This window comes from Eschrichtius robustus, chromosome 15, assembly GCF_028021215.1.
Source record: "Eschrichtius robustus isolate mEscRob2 chromosome 15, mEscRob2.pri, whole genome shotgun sequence".
Taxonomy (NCBI): Eukaryota; Metazoa; Chordata; class Mammalia; order Artiodactyla; family Eschrichtiidae; genus Eschrichtius; species Eschrichtius robustus.
The window spans coordinates 83,871,025-83,892,910 of NC_090838.1; the positions used below are offsets into that span (position 1 = coordinate 83,871,025).

The 21,886-nt window shown below is 44.0% G+C and overlaps 2 protein-coding genes across 4 annotated transcripts in view; both read right to left on the reverse strand.

The window, feature by feature from the left end:
• POLR1B (RNA polymerase I subunit B) overlaps window positions 1-10,504 on the reverse strand; it is a 31,165-nt gene extending 20,661 nt beyond the window's left edge. The window contains exons 1-7 of one of the 2 annotated variants that reach the window (XM_068564523.1): window positions 10,259-10,504; window positions 8,118-8,285; window positions 7,363-7,509; window positions 5,696-5,828; window positions 3,012-3,148; window positions 1,893-2,116; window positions 1,145-1,316 (exon numbers count right to left, since the gene is read on the reverse strand). In XM_068564523.1, the coding sequence (XP_068420624.1) occupies window positions 1,145-1,316; window positions 1,893-2,116; window positions 3,012-3,148; window positions 5,696-5,828; window positions 7,363-7,509; window positions 8,118-8,285; window positions 10,259-10,435 (1,158 nt within the window). In that variant the 5' untranslated portion in view covers window positions 10,436-10,504. The remainder of the gene's footprint in view (window positions 1-1,144; window positions 1,317-1,892; window positions 2,117-3,011; window positions 3,149-5,695; window positions 5,829-7,362; window positions 7,510-8,117; window positions 8,286-10,258) is intronic. The other variant, XM_068564524.1, reaches the window with a different exon arrangement.
• Window positions 10,505-18,257: 7,753 nt separating this feature from the next.
• The window catches only part of TTL (tubulin tyrosine ligase), a 38,903-nt gene continuing 35,274 nt past the window's right edge, over window positions 18,258-21,886 (reverse strand). Inside the window, exons 7-8 of one of the 2 annotated variants that reach the window (XR_011076521.1) lie at window positions 20,023-21,697; window positions 18,258-18,680 (exon numbers count right to left, since the gene is read on the reverse strand). Coding sequence is in view for 1 of the 2 variants with exons in the window: in XM_068564235.1 (XP_068420336.1) it covers window positions 21,583-21,697 (115 nt within the window). In the remaining variant the exon portion in view is untranslated. Of the gene's footprint in view, window positions 21,698-21,886 lie in introns of both variants that reach the window. The other variant, XM_068564235.1, reaches the window with a different exon arrangement.

Consider the following 21,886-nt stretch of genomic DNA (forward strand, 5'->3'; position numbering starts at 1 on the left):
TTTCAATCTAATTTTACAGACAGAGCAGACAGAAACAAAAGTTATTACCTTCAAGTAAGAATTTAATTATTGACTAGATTAGAAACTTGGGAGATTTTTACTTCAGTCCTCTCCATCTTCCCTGCCGTTGTTCTGTTCTCTCTTAGATTAAATCTTTTTTAGGGATGATATTCAAAATATAAAAGGCCACCAAATCAACTTGCTTATGAAATTATTTTTGTGTCATGCCAACATTCTCTCCCAACACACACAGAGTTCTCACTATTTACAGTAATCATGTCCTGTCCTGTCTCTGTGAACACTGCACTGGCGAGCGCAGAAGCACTGCTCCTAGGGGAAATGCAGGGTTAGACTTCAGGGAGTCTCTGGTCATTGACAACATTTCGTCAACTGATCAATACACGACCTCGTTTTTTGTGTTTGTTGAGAGACACCTTAGTTTATACTGTTGACTCGTTACCACTGAGCTCAGAGCACACAGCACTGTAACTCATGCCTGAACAAAGCCCGTCTAATACAAGTGTTTCCTCCATAAGGAACGTCGCAGCCTTCTTGCACTTCGGAACACTAGACGGTACTTCAGCACTGAGCCTGGGGGTCACTTTAAACAGCAAGCTCACCAACAGAAAGCACAAAACTGTGAAAAACATGGCAGCAGAGACCCTCGTTTACAGCTCATCAGACCTCGGCTGGGACCGTGAACATCAGGAAGCCCCACTTCCCTAGCACTCTGTGCATGTCTGCAAATGAGCATGAGAGTGCTGATACCGCTGGTGTTCCAAAGAAATTTTAGCGAGTAGGTGAATTCACAAGTACAGACTCTGTGACTAATGGGGACGGACTGTATGTGTGTGTGTATATAGGCCATTTGCACTTTATCATTAATGTTATGACCAAGATTTGATATTGTCTTTATTTAGCTTCTATAAAAGCATTAAAGAAATTTCTGAACCTGGCCAAGCTAAGATCTGTAAGTCCCTTACTGCTAAACAATCAAACAAACAAGAAATAGAAAAAAAAAAAAAAGACTACATAAAATGCCCAAACTAGAAATTTTAAACATGCAGGAAACAATACTGCTGGAAATGGCCACGTCATCCCACAAGAGGTACGACTGCTCCGGGGTGAAGCAGCCTGCATTTACCTTCAGAAACATGAGGAAGAGCTGCCCGGGGGTCAGGACCTCTTGATTCACTAAACTGTCGGGATTCTCCTCCATGCATTCTCCTTTGGCTAAAGCAAAGAGCTTCCGGGTCATGAGACAAAGCACATAAAACTTTTCAGTGTTGGATTTCAAGTGGATGCAGATGCACTGGCTGCCAAAAGAGAAAGAAAAAGCATGAAGCGATTCAGCTGCTGCTACTACTCGATGTCCTACTGAATTCAGCTTCTCCGCTGCACTGGCCATTCAAATGCTCAGCACGTGGCTCGCGGATACAGATCGGACAGCGCTGGTCTAGAGCAGGGCTCCCTTAATAATTACACAGTGGTTACAGAAGACAAAGTCCTAGCCTTGGGGGAATAAAGGGACATGATGCCTGCAACTTTCAATGATGCAGAAAGAAAAACGTTGATGATATGCAGAGAGAGCAACAAAGCAAAGTGGTAAAAATGTAAACAACTAGTGAACGAGAGTGTCCAGTGTACTATTTTTGCAGCAATTCTGGAAGTCTGAAGTTATTTCAAAAGTTTTAAAGTACAACAGAAGGTATGAAGCTACCAGAAAAAAGAAAGGCGAGGATGGCTGCAGAAACAAAGCTAGGCCCTACTCTGCTAAGCCAGAACCCCACCCCCAGGGCCACTGTGATTCCCAGATGGCTCACCAGCCCCAGCTGCATCAACACAAGGAAGCATGGACACCCTCCACCCCCAGTAAACAAAAGCACACATACCTGAAGAGAAACTCTGCAGCGTGTTCATTTGGGTACCAGTCAGGAAGACTGAGTTTTACTCTGAAGCGTTCACCCAGATAGCTAAGGACCTGTTTTTGTGTGGAACATCCCTCTTCCATTACAATCCTTAACATCTGAGAAACAGAGTTCCTAAAGAAAGAGTCATCTTCCTTTCCTTTGATGAGCTCCTGAAAAATCTGATAATCGGAAAAGCTGACAAGTGCCTAGAAAAGAAAAAAAGGTTCTTTTTTAAAACTGCTAATAACTAAACCATCTTAATCATTTAGTAACCATTCTATTTTTTTTTTTTTTTTTAATACTCGAGAAAAATTAGCACTCCACTATCGCTGAATCTAAGTGAGCTCTTCAAAATCAGGGCAATGCTTGTATGATAGACACCAAGATGGTCCAATGATCCTCACCTCCTGGTATCCACAACCTTGGTCTCCTCCACACTGAGCCAGGGCTGGCCTGTGTGACCGATGGAATATGGTGGAGAAGTTGGAGCATGACTCTAAAGGCTGGGCCGTAAAGGGCACTCCAGCTCCTGCCTTGTTCTCTTGGCTAACTCTCTGGGGAAGACAGCTGCCTCAAAGCAGCCTGTGGAAAGGCCCACGTGGAGAGGAACTGAGACCTCCTGCCAAGAGCCCACAGTGACTTGCCAGCCATGAGGGAACCGCCTCGGAAGGGGATCCTCCAGCCCCGGGCAAGGCTTCTAAACCACAGCAGCGCCCCCTGACATCTCACGGCAACCTCCGGAGACCCTGGCCAGAACTGCCCAAATCTGGAGCCACTTCCAAACTCCTGACCACAGAAACTGTGACAGAAATGTTTAGCGATGTTTTAGCCAATGCCTTCTGAGTTAACTTTTTTGTTGTTGGCTGCGCCGTGTGGCTTGCAGGATCTTAGTTCCCCAACCAATGATCGAACCCCGGCCCTCGGCAATGAAAGCGAGGAGTCCTAACCATTGGACCACCGGGAAATTCCCTGAGATAACTAATTATGGAGTAGATGCCAGCACAGCGTGAACTCTGATGAGGACAACCCATCCATCCCGCACAGGACACCACTTCCAGTGACTCACTCCCCAACGAAAGAAGTATACGCAGTAAGTCACACCTTAAGTGCAAATCCCAAAGGAAAAAAAAACAGTTCTTTCCGGTAAATAAAGTTCAACATAACCGTGCCATTTTCCAAGTAGTGAAGGTTCATATTGACAGCGGAATGTTCTTCTCTCACACAGTGCATTGAAACTCCTATTTAAACAAACAGAGCAAATAGTCAGAAACTCAGCAATACTACCAGTAAGTATAGTATGCGTGGCTACAATCAGAGACTGATTTTTAGCTCAGTTATAAGAATAAATTGTTTAACTATAGGGCTCATGAATGCAAAATGCTATCTTGTGAAGCCAGGCACTGTCACGGAGAGTGATCAAACAGAGGCCGGGTCACTGTGAGCCAGAGACCGAGGGGTGTGCCACATACCCTGAACCAGAAGACTTCCGAGGCCTGCACCTACACCTGGCCAAGTCAGCCGTCCTTCAGCACCATAAGCAGTAACATAAATACATGTGTTCATTCAGCTTGAAAAAAAATCGAACACAGTAGAAAGGTTTCCCACTATGAAATTATAACGCAGAAATGCTTAACAGAAAAACAAAAAATTATACATATATGGGAGAAAAATATCAAAGACTCTGTTTGGATGCATCTACTTTTTAATATCGGGTGGGCCAAAACGTGCCTTCGGTTTTTAAGTAAAAATAAAAGACATATTTTTCATTTTCACCAAGAACTTTATTGAACAATGTATTCACCCTTTTGCTCCACTACCTTCTGCCATTTTTCAGGCAACTTCATAATTCCATCTTCCCAAAACTTATCTTTTTGAGCAAAGAACTGTTCCAGGTGCCTTTTATAGTCTTCTAGGGAATTGAAATTTTTTCCATTAAGAGAATTTTGGGGTTTCCCTGGTGGCGCAGTGGTTAAGAATCCACCTGCCAATGCAGGGGACACGGGTTCGAACCCTGGTCCAGGAGGATCCCACATGCCGCGGAGCAACTAAGCCCCTGCACCACAACTACTGAGCCTGTGCTCTGGAGCCCACGAGCCACAACTACCGAGCCCATGTGCTACAACTACTGAAGGCCGCGTGCCTAGAGCCGGTGCTCCACAACAAGAGAAGCCACCGCAATGAGAAGCCCGTGAGCTGCAATGAAGAGTAGCCCCCGCTCGTCGCAACTAGAGAAAGCCTGCGCACAGCAACAAAGACCCAACGCAGCCAAAAATAAATAAATAAAGTAAAATAAATTTATAAAAAAAAAAGAGAGAGAATTCTGTAAAGACCAAAATAAACGGAAATCTGAAGGAGGCAATGTCTGGTGAATACGGAAGGCGAATCAGAACTTCCCAGCCAAGCTATAACAGTTTTGCGTGGTCATCAAAGAAACATGCGGTCTTGCATTATCCTGATGGAAGACGGTTTTCTGTTGACTAATTCCATACGCTTTTTGTCGAGTGCCACTTTCAGTTGGTCTAACTGGGAGCAGTACTTGTTGGAATCAGTCGTTTGGTTTTCCGGAAGGAGCTCATAATAGAGGACTCCCTTCCAATCCCACCATATACACAACATCACCTTTTTTGGATGAAGACCGGCCTTTGGTGTGGTTGGTGGTGGTTGATTTCGCTTGCCCCACGATCTCTTCTGTTCCACATTGTTGTACAGTATCCACTTTTCATCGCCCGTCACAATTTGTTTTAAAAATGGAACGTTTTCATTACATTTCAGTAGAGAATCGCATGCGGAAATAAGGTCAAGAAAAGTTTTTTTCGCTTAACTTACGTGGAACCCAAACATCAAACCGATTCACATAACCAAGCTTATGCAACTGATTTTCAATGCTTGATTTGGATATTCTGAGTATGTCAGCTATCTCCCGTGTGGTATAATGTTGATTTTTAAAAATTTATTTATTTTATTTTTTAATTTTTGGCTGCCTTGGGTCTTCGTTGCTGTGCGCAGGCTTTCTCTAGTTGCAGCGAGCAGGAGCTACTCTTCGTTGTGGTGCACAGGCTTCTTATTATGGTGGCTTCTCTTGTTGCAGAGCACGGGCTCTAGGCGCGCGGGCTTCAGTAGTTGTGGCACGTGGGCTCGGTAGTTGTGGCTCACAGGGTCCAGAGCGCAGGCTCAGCAGTTGTGGCGCACGGGCTTAGTCGCTCCGCGGCATGTGGGATCTTCCCGGACCAGGGCTCGAACCCGTGTCCCCTGCATTGGCAGGCGGATTCTTAACCGCTGCGCCACCAGGGAAGTCCTATAATGTTGATTGTTCTCAATTAACGTCTCGATTTGATCGCTATCAAGTTCAACTGGTCTACCCGACCGTGGAGCATCGTCCAGCGAGAAATCTCCAGCACGAAACTTCGCAAACCGCTTCTGACACGTTCGATCAGTCACGGCACCTTCTCCATACATTGCGCAAATCTTTTTGTGTGTTTCAGTTGCGTTTTTACCTTTCTTGAAATAAAGTGTAATATGCCGAAAATGTTGCTTTTTTTCTTTCATCTTCAATATTAAAATGGCTACACAAAAAATTCACTGATTTTGAAAAGTCTTTTTTTTAAATGCACGCTGATATGACAGCTGTCACATACAATTTAACAAAATTGTTTTGAATGAAGTTAAAGACAACTAAGTGCTATTAGAGCCATCTTACGGAAAAAAACGAACAAACCTTTTGGCCGACCCAATAAAATAACTTAAATTTTTCTAAAAGAACATTCCAAAAAATCACTACAACTTACCATACTGAGTATAGCCAGGCCCTCTGCTTTTCCATTTTGGTCTTACCATTGCGATGGGGAAATTTCTGCGAGGCATAATCAACATTCGGATGACTTTTTCGATGCCATTGATTATAAAATAGCCTCCCATTTCCTGCCAAAGAGATGAATTAAAATTTGTTAAACAAAGATATATAACTACCTGTAAACATGAAACTGACCAACTGCAATCACCACCCTCATTCTTTTTTTTTTTTTTTTTAATTTATTTTTATTTATATTTATTTTTGGCTGTGCTGGGTCTTCGTTTCTGTGCGAGGGCTTTCTCTAGTTGTGGCAAGTGGGGGTCACTCTTCATCGCAGTGCGCAGACCTCTCACTATCGTGGCCTTTCTTGTTGCGGAGCACAGGCTCCAGACGCGCAGGCTCAGTAATTGTGGCTCACGGGCCTAGTTGCTCCGCGGCATGTGGGATCTTCCCAGACCAGGGCTCGAACCCGTGTCCCCTGCATTGGCAGGCAGATTCTCAACCACTGCGCCACCAGGGAAGCCCACCACCCTCATTCTTAAACAGATGTGCAGAAGAGGGGCACTCGGGCAAGAGGAACTGTGGATCCCTTGGAAACTGCAGACTTAATTTTAAGTCTTCTTAAGCACATTAAAAAGGCTGTAGAGACTTGGGAGAAAACTATGGAAGAAAATCATAGCACTTTCTTCTACCAGACAGGCTGAACCTAACCTGCCTTTCTGTCCCTAAAATGACTGCAGTCTTCAAATGATGTTAAAAAACAAAAACAAGTTACTCCAAAGAGAAGTCTAAAGATGAAAACAGTAATCGTTCAGCTTCCAGACAAGTATGGTTTCTTGAATAAGTTAAAAAACTTCTGACTGTATGAAAGCTCTGGAAACCAGAAATTTGGATTAGCTAAATAGGAAAATATTTTTAATATTTAATTTTTAATAAGTTAATGGAACATTTCTGTAATAAATAAGGAGCTACTATGAAGCAGGCATATCACACTGAGTGCTCTATGTCAGCATAACATTTAATCCCATAATAATGAGAGAGAGCTATATGCCCATTTTCAGAAGAGAAAACTGAGGCTCAGGGAGATTAAATTTCCCAAAGGTGCGGGACTGGTAAGCGGAACAGCTGGGTGTCAAACCCAGATCAGCCACCAAAACCCTCTTCCCAACACACAACACAGCCCCTCTGTTGTAAGCAGAGTCTGCATGTCTTGATTACTTCAACTTAATACTGCAAAGCCACCTAACAGGGATTGAATGGAAGGTATATGAAGCATTTAATACGTCCACAGAATCTGACTGTGGGTAAAGCAGACATTTTAGACAGATATGTGGGTTAAGACAGCTTTAAAAAAAACCAAATACATATCTAAATATGTATCAGTAGGTAGGAAAAACCTACCAATTCTTTCCCCATAATAATAATATTCTCTAACTGGAGTGTTTGTTTTTCATACATTGTCTCATCTGAGACTCATTATGAGGCCTATGCAGTGTGCAGACAAAACATCAATGCCCCACGTTACCTATCCGGAGACTGAAGCAGAGAAGGAAATCCGGACACCCCTCCCCCACTCCCGACAAGCTTCCGGTCCTCTCACTCCCAGCTCAGGCGCTTGCTACTGTCACCTGGCCTTTCACTGCACAGGACCCCGGCAGGTACCTCTGCTTCCTCGTGGTGCTGGATGAGGGCTTTTGGAGGAAGGTTGTATAAGTTGCAAAGCTTGGATTTCACCATGATGGGAACATAGCCAAGAAACTGTTTAATGATTCCTTTTGAGATTCCATTCACTGCCCAGCTGATATCGGCCTAAATGAAAATGAGAAAAAAAAATTATTTAGTAAAAAAGGAAATATCCTGGGCTTCCCTGGTGGCACAGTGGATAAGAATCTGCCTGCCAATGCAGGGGACATGGGTTCGATCCCTGGTCCGGGAAGATCCCACATGCCATGGAGCAATTAAGCCCGTGTGCCACAACTACTGAGCCTGCGCTCTAGAGCCCATGATCCACAACTACTGAAGTCTGCGTGCCTAGAGCCTGTGCTCTGCAACAAGAGAAGCCACTGCAATGAGAAGCCCGCGCACCGCAACAAAGAGTAGCCCCTGCTCACCACAACTAGAGAAAGCCCGCGTGCAGCAACGAAGACCCAACACAGCCAAAAAATAAATAAATAAATAAAAATTAAATTAAATAAAAATTTAAAAAAAAGGAAATATCCAGATCTACAAGAATGAGTATTTGAAAAGATTAAGGCAGAAGACCATAAACTAAATGATTTTATGCTTTAGGTTTAAAAGATGGGATCTCTTGGATGACAGCACTAAGAAAGTAGAATTCTGGTATAAACTATATTAGGCACCAGGCTTATTCTCAAAAATGTACAGAGTGCAAGTCATACACTGTCTTTTGTACTCACTGTCAGCTTTCCCCGGTAGGTGCTCCTTCGGCCCCGGCATTCTGCTGGATAAACATTGAGCTCTTTACAGATGCTCCCTTTTGGAACTGTGGGTGGACTGATGACAGCATCCACAATAGTAAGAGAGATCCGCTCATCTTTGAAAGCAAATTCAAAGGGAGGGATGGCCTGAAATACAATTCACACTGTTAACTGCTTGCATTTCCAAGGTACTTTTTCTCTAAGACTCTTTCAAATCCCATGTGTTCTATAAGCATTGACGGCTATAATGCTAATGTGACACATCTGAAAAACAGCTAAAGCTACATCCAGTCTACTCATATCCTCACTAAGTACCTAAAACTGTAATGCATTAACAAGATTTTTTTTGACTATCTACTACATGTCCGATTCTGTAGTAGGTTCCAGGGATACAGCTGTGTGCAGAACAAAGCTGTTCTCTGAACCAAGTGCTTGACTTCTCTATTCTTATATATAATACACACACACACACATCTATTCTTTTTCAGATTCTTTTCCATTATAGTTTATCATAAGATATTGAGTATAGTTAGTTCCCTGTGCTATACAGTAGGTCCTTGTTGTTTACCTATTTTATATATAGTAGTGTGTATATGTTAATCTCAAACTCCTAATTTCTCCCCCACCCCTCCCATTCTTACCTTGTACCCTCTGCATGCATAGCAAGACCAATGGGACTCCTGCTAACAGAGCAAGGATATGGACACACCCTCCTGACTCAGCAACAGACACTCTAATAAATGCCATTCTTTAGGCTGATCTTTGTACATTTCATTCCACGGTGGCCTCATACTGAAGCCAGAGCCATGCAAGGGGTTGGTGGTGGTCACGGTGGTTCTTCCCCTTCCACAGCAGTTGCTTCTTTGTACCACTCCCTGGGGGGAGCGCTGCTGAACTGAGGAAGGGGCATCACTGAGCTCTCCTACGTATTAACTCTGAACAACCTCCTGGCCTTAGTGCTAAAATAGCAAGAATGCCAAAAACGGAGCTAGGAAGCAATTATACTCCAATAAAGACGTTGATCATCTCAACACTGGGCTCTTTTTCATTGTTTTCATAAACCCCAGGGCCAATTAACTTTTAAGTAGATACAATTACATCTACTTAAAAGTATAATTTTTCTCATAGACATGATACAATGAGTCCAGGCATGATAGAAATTATTATTTCCCATCAGACAAAAATATCTTGTCTTCTGCAAACAGGTCAAGGAATAATTAAACTTCAAAGAAGCCTCAATGGCTCCATATTATTTGCGGAATAGAGTTCAAGCATCAGAGACTGGCACAGGTCTCCACATTCTCTCCGCCCCTCCCCCAATGCCAGCCCTACCCAACAAAAGCGCAGGGTAGAGTCCCCTTGAGCTCTGCTCCTTCACTTCCCCTGGAGGGAACGCACTTTCCTCTTCAATTCGTGTAATCCTGCCCTTTCTCACACAGCTGGACTAGCCAGACCTCCTCTGTGCTTCCGGAGTACCACGCGGCCGCCCCTTGTCAGAGCAGTGCTCAAGTGTACCGGCGCCGACTGCCTTCACAGCTCCACCTCCTCCACCCAAAACATGATGCCAAGCAAGAACTGTCTCTTACAGGCCTGCCTCTCCCTCACCCTTAGAGCCCAGTGCCTGGAGACATGGGGATGCTTACTGAATGAGACCCTCCCCCACCATCTTCACCTGAACTCTGGTACCATCACCCTCTAGACCAATCACTTTAATGTGGAGCAAATACTACGTAATGATGGTACCAATCACTTCCTGTGGACCAAATGGTTCCTACTGAGCCTCGTTTTTATGCCTCTGATACCTTCCTCAACACAGACCCGCGCTGAGCCTAGCACGGTCAAGGAGTTACAACTATTTGAAATTATACTGCGACCTCCCAGCCCTCTCTCTGGGACCCCTGCCCGCGGCCTGTGTCCCATTCCCCCCGCCTCCTGGATCTCCCCCTCCCAGGCCCCGAGCCTCAATCACCTCTCCCCCGGCCCTCCTCCAACGCCTCACACGCCCCCCACCCCTACCCTCGCCGGGCCCCTCTCCTCCGCCCGCCTGGAGCAGGGGCTAGGGGCGCAGGCGAACCCAGAGCTGAAGGGAGCCTGGGTTCGCCTGAGGACGCCGCGCTCACCTGCACCGCGTGGCTGAGCCCCTCGCGCACAGCGTAGTTGAAGGACTCGACATGCGCACGCGTCAGCTCCTGCAACGCTGGCTTTTGCTGCTCCCGCGGGATCCCGTAAGAGGGGTCGGTCAAGTGCTTTAGGCTGGGCCCGCTGGGTAGGTGCCGCCACCGGCCGCCTGGATCCATGAGTCCGCCTGCACACCGGATGCCAGCAACGGCTCCACACGCGCCGGAAAGCACGGCCGGCGCCGGGCGCCTACGGCTTGCTGGGAAATGTAGTTCCTCTTGTTCCTCCGGCCCTGGGTCCTCCGATTTTACGGGGTCGACTTGAAACCAATACCGTGGAGCGAATGGGCCAGTTTAAACCTGTGAGGAGTCGGAGCGTGGCGGACTCGCCCGGCCTCCTCTCTTCCACCGTCCCCTCCCATATCCCCCTTCCGCTAGACGCCAAAGGCGGGAATCCGCTCCACGGGCAATTCCGCGTGTGACCGCTTTGGCTCTCATTCGTGCTATTAGGGCCGGCCGAGAGCGGTGTTCAAAGATTTCCCTCTCTTCCCTTGACCGCTTTGCGATCCAGTGCTGATGCAGACCCTTGGGGTGACACCCAGCCGGAGTCTTGACTTCAAGGAAAAAGCAGTCGGGCACCAAACTGACTGCTCTCTACCCAGCTCTGAAGTCGAAGGCTCATCACTGGGACGGTCAAGCGGCGGTCCACCCTCTCTACCCACTCCCCGCGTCGTCTGGACTGGAGTCTTGAGCCGGGCGGGGCCGGGGCGGGCCGGCGGGGTGGGAAGGCGGGTGTCCGAGGGGCCTTCCAGCCTTAAGATCCTTTGAGGATCTGTGAGTCCTATGAAGTACTTATCTCCCCAGAATACGGATTTTATCAGGGACCGCCTGCAGCTGTCTTTCAACCTCATCTTTGGTGTGTATGTGTGTGTGTGTCACAGCTCTATTCTGTATTGAGGTATAATTGACATGCAATAAACTACACACATTTAAAGTGTGCACGTTGATAAGTTTTGACCTATTTATACACCCATGAAGCCATCGCCACGATTAATGAATTAATTCACCACTCCCAAAAGTGTCCTCCTTCCCCAGTTTCACCTTTACCTGGGTCAGCTGGTAATTTTCACTCCTCTATCGCTCCCCCACCCGCATCCCATGCCATGTGGCTTGCAGGATCTCTGTTCCCGGACCAGGAATTGAAACGGCCTGGCAGTGAAAGCCCTGAGTCCTAACCACTGGACAGCCAGGGAATTCCTCTTATATCACTTTAAAAAAGTTATCTTCTGTTTCTGTCTTTTGTCGACATCATCAAATCTCCCAAGACGCATGCAGCTGTGACCTAAATTCTGCCTTCTCTCCCTTTACAACGTCTGCTTCTTTTAAGGAAAACTCCTCCTTCATTCCCTCTCCCTTGGTCAGGGTCTCCTGGAGGGCAGGAGAATGCAGGGATGATGGCAGGAGCAGTCATTTCCATCAGCATACAAACTTGCTGGAAAAGCTGTTAAAACAAAAAAACAGCTCACTGATCTCTTGTCCCTCTTCAGCTACCACAGGAATTCTCCCCTTCAGAACACAAAAAGCGTCCACCATCCTTACTATCTCTCCACTGCTTTTAAGGTTCATCCATGTTTTAGCATGTATCAGTACTTCATTCCTTTCACTGCTGAACAAGAATCCATTGTATGGATACATATTTTATCTATTCACTGGTTGATGGACATTTTGGTTGTTTCCACCTTTGGCTGTTATGAGTAATGCTGCTAGAAATATCCATGCACAAGTTTTTGTATGGACATAGGTTTTCAATTCTCTTAGGTATTACAGCTAGGAGTGGAATTTCTGGGACATATGGTAACTCCATGTTTAACTTTTTGAGGTACTGCCAAATTTTTCCAAAAGCAGCTGTCCAAGTTTACATTCCCTCTAGCAATGTATGAGGATTCCAGTTTCTCCATGTCCTCACCAGTATTTGTTATTCTCTGTTTTTTAAAAATTATATCCACCCTAGTACATGTGAAGTAGTATCTAATTGTGATTTCTGTATTTCTCTAATGACTAGTGATATTGAGCATATTTTCATGGGTTTATTGACCATTTGTATATTTTCATTGGAGAAATGTCTCCAATGTATACTTGGTCCATTTTAAAATTGGGTTGCCTTTTTTATTGTTGAGTTGTCATACTTCTTTGTATTATTTCTATACTACTTATCAGATATATGATTTGCAAATATTTTTTCCCATTTTGTGGGTTATCTTTTACTTCCCTGGTTGTGTCCTTTGAAACATATAAGTTTTTAATATTGATGAAGTCTAGTTTATTTTTTTCCTTTTGTTGCTTGTGCTTTTGATATATCTAAGAAATCATTGCCTAATCCAAGATCATGAAGGTTTACAGCTATGCTGTCTTCTGAGTTGTGTTTTGTTTTTGTTTTTGTTTTTTTAGCTGCAACTCTTACATTTAGGCCTTTGACCCATCTTGAGTTAATTTTTGTATATGGTGTGAGAAAGACATCCAACTTCATTCCTTTGCATGTGGATATTTAGTTCTAGCACCATTCGTTGAAAAGACTATTCTTTCTCCCATTGAACTGTCTTAGCACCTTGTCAAAAATCAATTGATCATAAATATGATGGTTCATTTCTGGACTCTCAGTTCTATTGCCTTGATGTGTATGTCTATTCTTATACCAATACCATACAATCTTGGTTAATATAGCTTTGTAATAAATTTTGAAATCAGGAAGTGTAAGTCTTCCAACTCTGTTCTTCTTTTTCTAGGTTGCTTTGGCTATTCCTGATCCTTTGTATTTTCATATGAATTTTAGGGTTGGCTTGTCAATTTCTGCAAAAAAGGCAGCTGAGCTATTTGATAGGGATTATATTCAATCTGTAGATCAATCTAGGGTCTATATTCATCTTAACTATAATTATCTTCCAACCTATGAACACGGGACGTCTTGCCATTTATTTGGGTGTTCTTTAATTTCTTTCAAAGATGTTTTGTAGTTTTTGGTGTACAAATGAACTTCTTTTGTTGAATTTACTCCTAAGTATTTAATTCTTTTTGATGTTGATGTAAATGGAATTGTTTTCTTCATTTAATTTTCAAATTGCTGATTTGTAGGGTCTAAAAATACAATTGAGTTCTGTTTTTTAAAAATTATTTATTTATTTATTTATTTATTTAATTTTTTTTTTGGCTGTGTTGGGTCTTTGTTTCTGTGCGAGGGCTTTTCTCTAGCTGCGGCAAGCGGGGGCCACTCTTCATCGCGGTGCGTGGGCCTCTCACTATCGCGGCCTCTCTAGTTGCGGAGCACAGGCTCCAGACGCGCAGGCTCAGCAATTGTGGCTCACGGGCCTAGTTGCTCTGTGGCATGTGGGATCTTCCCAGACCAGGGCTCGAACCCGTGTCCCCTGTGTATATTGATATGATCATGTGGCTTTTATCTTTTGTTCTATAAAAAATGATTATATTGATTGAATTTTGTGTGTTAAATGAATGTAGACTTTTTAGGATAGATCCTACTTGATCATGGTGTATACAATAGTATATACATACAGTCCCCAACTTACAATGGTTCGACTTATGATTTTTCAACTTTACAGTGGTGCAAAAGCGATACACATTCATGAGAAAACTTACTTCAAATTTTGAATTTTGATCTTTTCTCGGGATAGCGATATGAAGTATGGTACTCTCTCATGATACCAGGGAGCAGTAGTGAGCTGAAGCTCTCAGTCAGCCCAGCGATCACAAGGGTAAACAACCAATACCCTTATAACCATTCTGTACCCAGACAGCCATTCCATTTTTCACTCTCACTACAGTATTGAATAAATTACATGAGATAGTCAGCACTTTATTATAAAATAAGCTTTGTGTTAGATGATTTTGCCCAACTGTAGGCCAATGTAAGTGTTCTGAGCGCATTTAAAGTAGACTAGGCTAAGCTATGATGTTTGGTAGGTAAGGTGTATTAAATGCATTTTTGACTTACGGTATTTTCAACTTACAGTGGGTTTACTGGGACATAACCCATCATAAGTCTAGGAAGATCCTTTTTATATGTTGCTGGATTTGGTTTGTTAGTATTTTGTTGAAGATTTTTTCATTTCTATTCCTAAGAGATATTGGTCTGTTGCTTGCTTTTCTTGTGATGTCTTTGTCTGGTTTTGGTATTAAAGTATTAATAGTGACCTTATAGGATGAGTTGGAAAGTGTCCCCTCCTCTTCTATATTTTGGAAGAGTTTGTGAACGATTGGTGTTAATTCCTCTTTAAACATTTGGTAGAATTTACCAGTGAAGCTATCTGGTCCTGGGCTTTTCCCTGTGAAAATATTATTTATTATTAATTCAATCTCCTGTTAGGTCTATTCAGAATTTATCTTCTTGAGTTAGTTTCATCAGTTTTGTGTCTTTCTAGGAATGTGCCCATTTCATATGTTACCTAATTTGTTGGCATATTATTGTTCATCGGATTCCCCCATAATCCTTTCTATTTGTGCTGTAGTAATGTCCCTCTTTCATTCCTTATTTTTTCTTGGTCAGTCTAGCTAAATGTTAGTCAATTTTGTTGATCTTTCAAAGCGTCAGCTTTTGGTCTCATTGATCTTATCTATTGTTTTTCTATTCTCTATTTCATTTATTTCCACTCTAATCTGTATTATTTCTTTCTACTTACTTTGGATTTAGCTTGTTCTTTTTCTAGTTTCTTTTTTTTTTTTTTTTTTCTTTTTCTAGTTTCTTAAGGTGGAAGGTTAGGTTACCGATTTGAGATCTTTTCACAATATAGTCATTTAAAGATATAAATTTTCCTTTAGGCATGGCTTTAACTGCTTTCCGTAAGTTTTGGTATGTTGTGTTTTCTTTCTTATTTATTTATTTATTTCTTTATTGGCTGTGTTAGGTCTTCGTTGCTGCATGTGGGCTTTCTCTAGTTGTGGTGAGCGGGGGCTACTCTTCGTTGCAGTGGGCGGGCTTCTCATTGCAATGTCTTCTCTTGTTGCACAGCACGGGCTCTAGGCACACGGGCTTTAGTAGTTGCAGCACGCAGGCTCAGTAGTTATGGCTTGCAGGCTTTAGGGCGCAGGCTCAGTAGTTGTGGCGCACGGGCTTAGTTGCTCCACAGCATGTGGGATCTTCCCAGACCGGGGCTTGAACCTGTGTCCCCTGCATTGGCAGATGGATTCTTAACCACTGTGCCACCAGGGAAGCTGTGTTGTGTTTTCATTTTCATTTCTCTCAAAGTACTTTCTAATTTCCCTTGTGACTTCTTTCCTTTGGCATTTTTAACTTCTACATACTTGTGATTTTTCCCAGATTTGTTAATGATTTCTAGTTTTATTTCATTTTGTTCACAGAACATATGTAGTTTGATTCCAATCATTTTTAATTCACTGAGGCTTTATGGTGTAGCATATGGTTTATTCCTGAGAAAGTTCCATGTGCAGTTCAGAAAAATGTATCTTTTGCTATTGTTGGGTGGAGTGTTCTATAGATACTTGTTAGGTCTAGTTGGTTTACATTGTTTTCTATGTTCTTGTTGATCATCTATCCATTATTGAAAATGGAAAATTGAAAGCTCCAATTATTACCGTTGAATTGTCTATTTCTCTCTTTAGTTCTGCCAGTTTTTGCGTCATGTATCTTGGGACTCCGTTGCTAGGTGCATTTGTTTATAATTGTTATATCTCCTGATGGATTGATCTTTTTATCATTATAAAGTGTCTTTCTTTGCCTGTAATAATTTTTTTTCTTAAAGCCTATTTTGTCTAATATTAGTATGGCCACCTAAGCTCTCTTTTGAGTTACTGCTTGCATGGTATATTTTTTCCCATCCTTTTACTTTCACCTGTTTGTGTCTTTGAATCAAAGTATGTCTCTTGTAGATAGCACAGAGTTTGATCATGGTTTTTTTTTTTTTTTTTTTTTGATCCATGTTGCCAATCTCTGCCTTTTGATTGGAGTGTTTAATTCATTTACATTTAATGAAATTACTGATGTTAGGATTTGTGTCTGCATTGTGCTATTTGCTTTCTAAATGCCTCTTACCTCCCCATCCCTTCACTACTGCCTTTTCTTGTTAAATATATATTTTCTAGTGTAATATTTTAGTTCCCTTGTCCTTTTTACTATATATTTAAAGTTATTTTCTTAGTGGTTAATGTGTCTTGGTGTGGATCTCTTTGAATGTATCCTACTTAGTTTATTGAACCTCTTGGATGCATTTTAATGGTTTTCATCAAAGTGGGAAAGTTTTTGACCAGTACTCCTTCCAATTTGTTTTCTGCCCCCTTCTCTCTCCCTCCTTTCTTTTAGGATTCCTGTTACGTATATGTTGGTGTACATACATGTTTGTGGAGTTCTGTTCATTTTTTTATTCATTCATTTTTCTTTCTGTTCCTCAGACTGGATGATCTCAATTGAATTCAGATTCACTGATTCCTTCTTTTGCCAGCTCAAACCTGCTTTTGAACACCTCTACTGAATTTTTCATTTGCATTATCATACTTTTCAATGCCAAAATTTCTACTTTGTTCTATTTAAAAAACAATTTCTCTCTTTAATGATATTGTCTCTCTGGTGACACATCATTCTGTCTCCTTTAGTTCTTTAAACATATTTTAAATAGCTGAATTAAAGTCTTTATGTATTAAGTCCAATGCCTGGGCTTCTTCAGGTATGGTTTCTATTGACTGTTCCTTCTATGGGCCATACTTTCTTTTTTCTTTGCATGTCCCGATAATTTGTGTAGAAAATTGGAAATTTTAAATAATACGATGGGACAACTTTGGAAACCAGACACTCTTCCCTCTCCAGGGTTTCTTGTTGTTGTTCTTTATGTAGTGGCTTTTCTGAACTAATTCTGTAAAGCTTGTATTCTTTAGTGTGTGGCCACTGAAGTCTCTGCTCAGTTAGCTTAGTGGTCAACTAATGATTGAACAGAGATTTCCTCAAATGCTTAGAACCAGTACATCTCCCAGTCTTTGTCACAGGACTGTGTGTGCATGTCTGTGTGTGTGTGTGTTGGGCATGCTTTCATGCTCAGGCAGGCAGTTTACAGCTCTGCCTTAGTCTTCACTTCCTGCTTGTGCAGATCCTCCTAGTCAGACAGAGGTGAAAGCTGAGGGAATTCAGGTCTCCCCTGGGCACGTACACAGCCCTACACCTGTGTGTGGCCTTCCGTATTTTTAGGAATATGTTGAAACTTTTCAAAACGTTTTATGGACATCTCATTCCCCATCTTTCCCTTCTAAATTTTTTGGTGAGCAGCTTCTTTGTTCCAGCTGCTAAAGCCGTCTCAGTAAGTTGAGATGTTAAACAATTGCTGCTGATTATTTTTAACAAATGCACCTAGGGAAAAGGCTGTTCACACTGGGCACACTCTGAGACAGGTCACATAAAATAAGCCCTAAGATGGGGACTTACATAGAAGTCCTTAGTGAAGTCTTAGTAAGAACTTCTTGAACTTCTAGCTATTTGGGGAAGGAACCTCACTTCAGAAGCCCCTCTACCTCCATGTTTAAAGCACACATAACTCCTTCACAACCAGGGGTCTCACCTCACAATCTGCAGCATGACTCAGACAATACACATGACATGTGAGACATGATGGACTGGATTTTGGCAGCTGAAATTGTTTCAATGCTTCACCCTGGAGCAGCTCATCACAGTTTCAAAGGACAATCTGTTGGCTTACGTATTGAGTAGCATTCTGGGGTCAGCAAACGATGGGCACATACGTGCTTGTTTTCGTATGGCCTGTGTGCTAAGTTTTTTTGGCTTTGTTTTAATATTTTTTAAGAGTTGGGGGAAAAAAAGAAGAATATGCAAAGGAGAACCAGTTTGGCTTGCAAAGCCTAGAATATTTACTACCTGGTCCTTTATAGAAAAAGTATGCCTGCCTCTGGGTAACAGAATCATGCATTCAAATAACCAGTGATATCCTAGGACAGTCAACACTCACAATAAGATGACAGAACCAAAGGGCAAAGAAACGCTTGAAATATGATTCCTTTAATGCTCCAGGCATTTTAAACATTCATAAAATCGCCACGTTTCAGAAGTCATTTCCTCTTAGGTACAGATTCTGTGTCCAGGATCAAGGATAGTTTCCTCCATGGCACCCATGTGCTGTGGGGACCCACTCTGGCATCTAGTCTTCTCTGGCAGAGTCCCCACCACCCACAGCAGGGCTGGGTGCACCCCTGCTTGACACGACTTCAATTCTTAATGGCAACACCTTCTGTAGCATCACTGCTGCTTGCGGGTCCTGCGGATCCCATCCATTTCCAGCACTACCAGATGTCCCAAGTCTGGGGTGATCACCCTGAGGCACTCGTGAAACATCACGTCAGCTGGTAAGTTCACCAGCACCTGCTCCACTGCATCAGACAGACACTGAGGCACTTCCACGTCCTGGGGAAGTGGAGTTTATAGTTACTACGGGAGTCCAGAGGGAGGGGAGGGGATTTTTCTCTCAATAATTCATTTATAATCTTAACACATATGTAGCAGATTTATAAATTCATGTCTGTTTATATTTGCTGACAAGGCTTCACAAACTGTTTAAGTAGATGAAAGCACAGCTGAGTTTCCAAAGGCTGTGACGGGGAGCAAAGAAAAACCTGCTTGGACGGCACTCGCTGTATCACGTCAGCATCCGGTCATTCTTAAAGGAATGCCTAGCCTTCTGAAACGAATTTTTTAAAAAGCCCTAAACCTTATCTGATTCTTCCAAGGTAATAATGTGTTTGTCCTTCCTTCTCAAGCAGTGGTTCAAGGCATCTCAAAGCATGCTGATGCCTGAGGTTCTGACTTAATGGGTCAGGGGTGTGGGAGGGGGAAGATGTGGACACCAACATTCTTTAAAAGCTTCCCAAGTGATTACAGCAAATAGCCAGCATTGAGAACCTTGGTACTAGAGGTTCTCCAGGCTTCCTAATCTCATGTGTCCTCACTAAATGCCCTTGAGGTAGTCGCTGGGTCAGGCAACGAGCTCTTCCGTGAGATAAGAAACTAAGGCACAGAGAGGTTCACGGGCTCCTCTGATGCTGTGCAGCCAACGACAGAGTCCAGATCAGAATCGACACCTCCAAAAAACACCACCTCCTTCCCCAGCAACTGGAGACACGAACACAGACTACAGGTATGAAGACTGACTGGGGGCGAGGCACGACCACCTGTGTCACGGATATCATGGAAGGATACGGAACAGTTCTGAGTCAACCATTCCACCTGATCAGAAATAAATGCATAAAGTAGATACTTATTTGAAACCATGCGAGGAATGAAGCAGAATTTTCTCTTTAAAGCCTTCCTTCCCTCACATATATTGCTATTGATTCAGGTTTCTTAGAAAATCCATCAAGATCCACAGACTTCCTACACCTGGATTCTTAGCTCTGTCACCGTAAGAGAAAATTCTCGAATGTCCCTGCAATTCAGGTCCAAAAGATCATTACAAATCTGCGTTCGCATGTGATAGCACTACAAACACCTCCAGGCTTTCCCCATCACCCTACACCTTCTACGTAGGTGTGCACCTCACCACGATCTGCTCGGAAGCCCCCAGCACTAACCCATCAGCTGTGCTGGGCCTTCACAGTTCCCTTAACACTGTCTTATTTTGCTCTGGATGGAAACTTCATTATCTATATATTCTGGGTAACCACCCGCACGTTTATTTTGTAATTCCAAACACCCGGGAGGGCCGAGCCAGCTGGCCCTTCCTCCACTTCAGCCCGGACATAACACTTACACATCCCACACGCACTGCTGCATCCACTGAATCATTTCCATCCTGATTCCTTTTTTCACTGTAAGCTCCCACATCTCATCATGTTTGAGGTGTTGCTTTTTCTTCTCTATGTAAAAAAAGTCGTCTCCCCTGGCTGCAGAACTGTTTTCTCGTGCCAAGTAGTGACGAATAATGGAGCACACACGTGCCCGAGGGAAGACCCCGCCGCGTCCTGGGGAGGAGGGAGCCTGTTCAGTGGGTCTGCTGTGATTCCCAGCGCACCGTTCACTCATCTTACACTGGACACAGATGGCATATGGGGCTTCCTCTCGCTAGTGACATGGCCTCCTGGGAAGTCTACAGAAAATTCGTCGATCCCGTGAGTAGAAACTACATCTAACGGGACACCGTTAACCTCTGCTGACTTAAGAGATGCTGAGTGCGGCTCTGAAACCGCATCTTCCCCATTTTAAGAGACTCTCCCACTCAGGCGAGACGCACACTGATTCAGAGCCTCTCCGTGATGTCGAGAGGCGCAGCAGACGGAGAATCTTCCCTGGAACAAAACCTGCCTGTCCAGCTCCCACAGAAGGTGCTAGAAGAGCAAGAAAAACAAAATGGGGAGGAGCCCCCTGGGGTGGAGGGGAGGGGAATTCTACCCTCTCCTGACCCCTGGAAGGGTTTTCACAGAAGTTAAATCCCCAAAAAAAACAGAACGAAAGGGAACTTGGCCAAAGGGCATGTAGAATTCTGGTTAAAACAAAGAGAACCGAGAATCATATTTCAAAGACTCCCCGCCCACGCAACTATTAAGTAAAGCAGGACATGGTGTTTTTTCCTCTCTCATGCTTATTGGATGCTTACGGGTTTGCAGCAAACTTGCTGCTTGGTTTCTAAAACATGCAGAGAGCAGACTGAGAGCAGCGTTTGCTGTTCGGTGCCCAGCCCATGCCAACCCTGGCCAGTGACCAGCCAGATGCCATCAGGACCAGGACGAGCAAGCCCCCTGATGGCGAGGCAGCGTCCGCAGAGCCCAGCACCCAGGACAGTCGGTGCGCGCTTGTCCAGATGCCTGTGGGACTAGTGGGGGACACATTGGCAACCTCCCAAGTGCTCTCACATCCCGCCCCTGCCCCAGACAGGAGGCTGTAGCTGGGCACAGAGCTAAGGCACTAATGCAGCAGGTGGACAGACCCCAACCAGATCCAACGGCTGCCACCCCGGGCAGGAGAGGCGCTGCTCACAGCACTACCTTAGGGTAAAAATCAGATTTTCCAAAGGATGAGAGCGTAAAATCAGCACATCCCTGTTTTTGCCCCTCAGAAGAATATTCTGCTCTCCCATTGGTGAAATTTGCTGCAGTTTTCGAATCTCAGTAGCAGTGCCAAGAGCTCCACCTGGGAACCCCTGGGCAACCAACCACTCCTCGGGGAAGCTGCCTTTTCTTCTTCCAGCACGTCTCTGCAGGTTGTCTCTCTTCCTCCTGTTCGGCGTGATGACGAGCAATTCGGACACTTCTCCTTCCCCCGGGGCAGGGCCCCCTCGTGCTTCCTCCGAGGCAGCTTCGAGCACCTCCCTCGGTCACAGCTTGATGAAGGCGGCCGGCTGGGACGGCTGCTGCTCCGAGTCAGGGGGCGGGAAGAGGCTGGCGATGGCTATGTCCACAATGCCCTGGCACAGCTCGGCATAGAGCTTCCTGAAACGGGTTCAGAGAGCTATTACTGAGGATGCTCACCAAAGCGCAAGCGAAAAGTCAATGCTTTTTTCACCAGGATCTGCCCTAGAAATTCCACCTCACGTTTCTAAGACTGGTGTCTGCTGACCATACAAATCCTGCAGGAGGTACTGCAGGAAGAGAAAGCAGCCACTCAACAGATATTTCTGG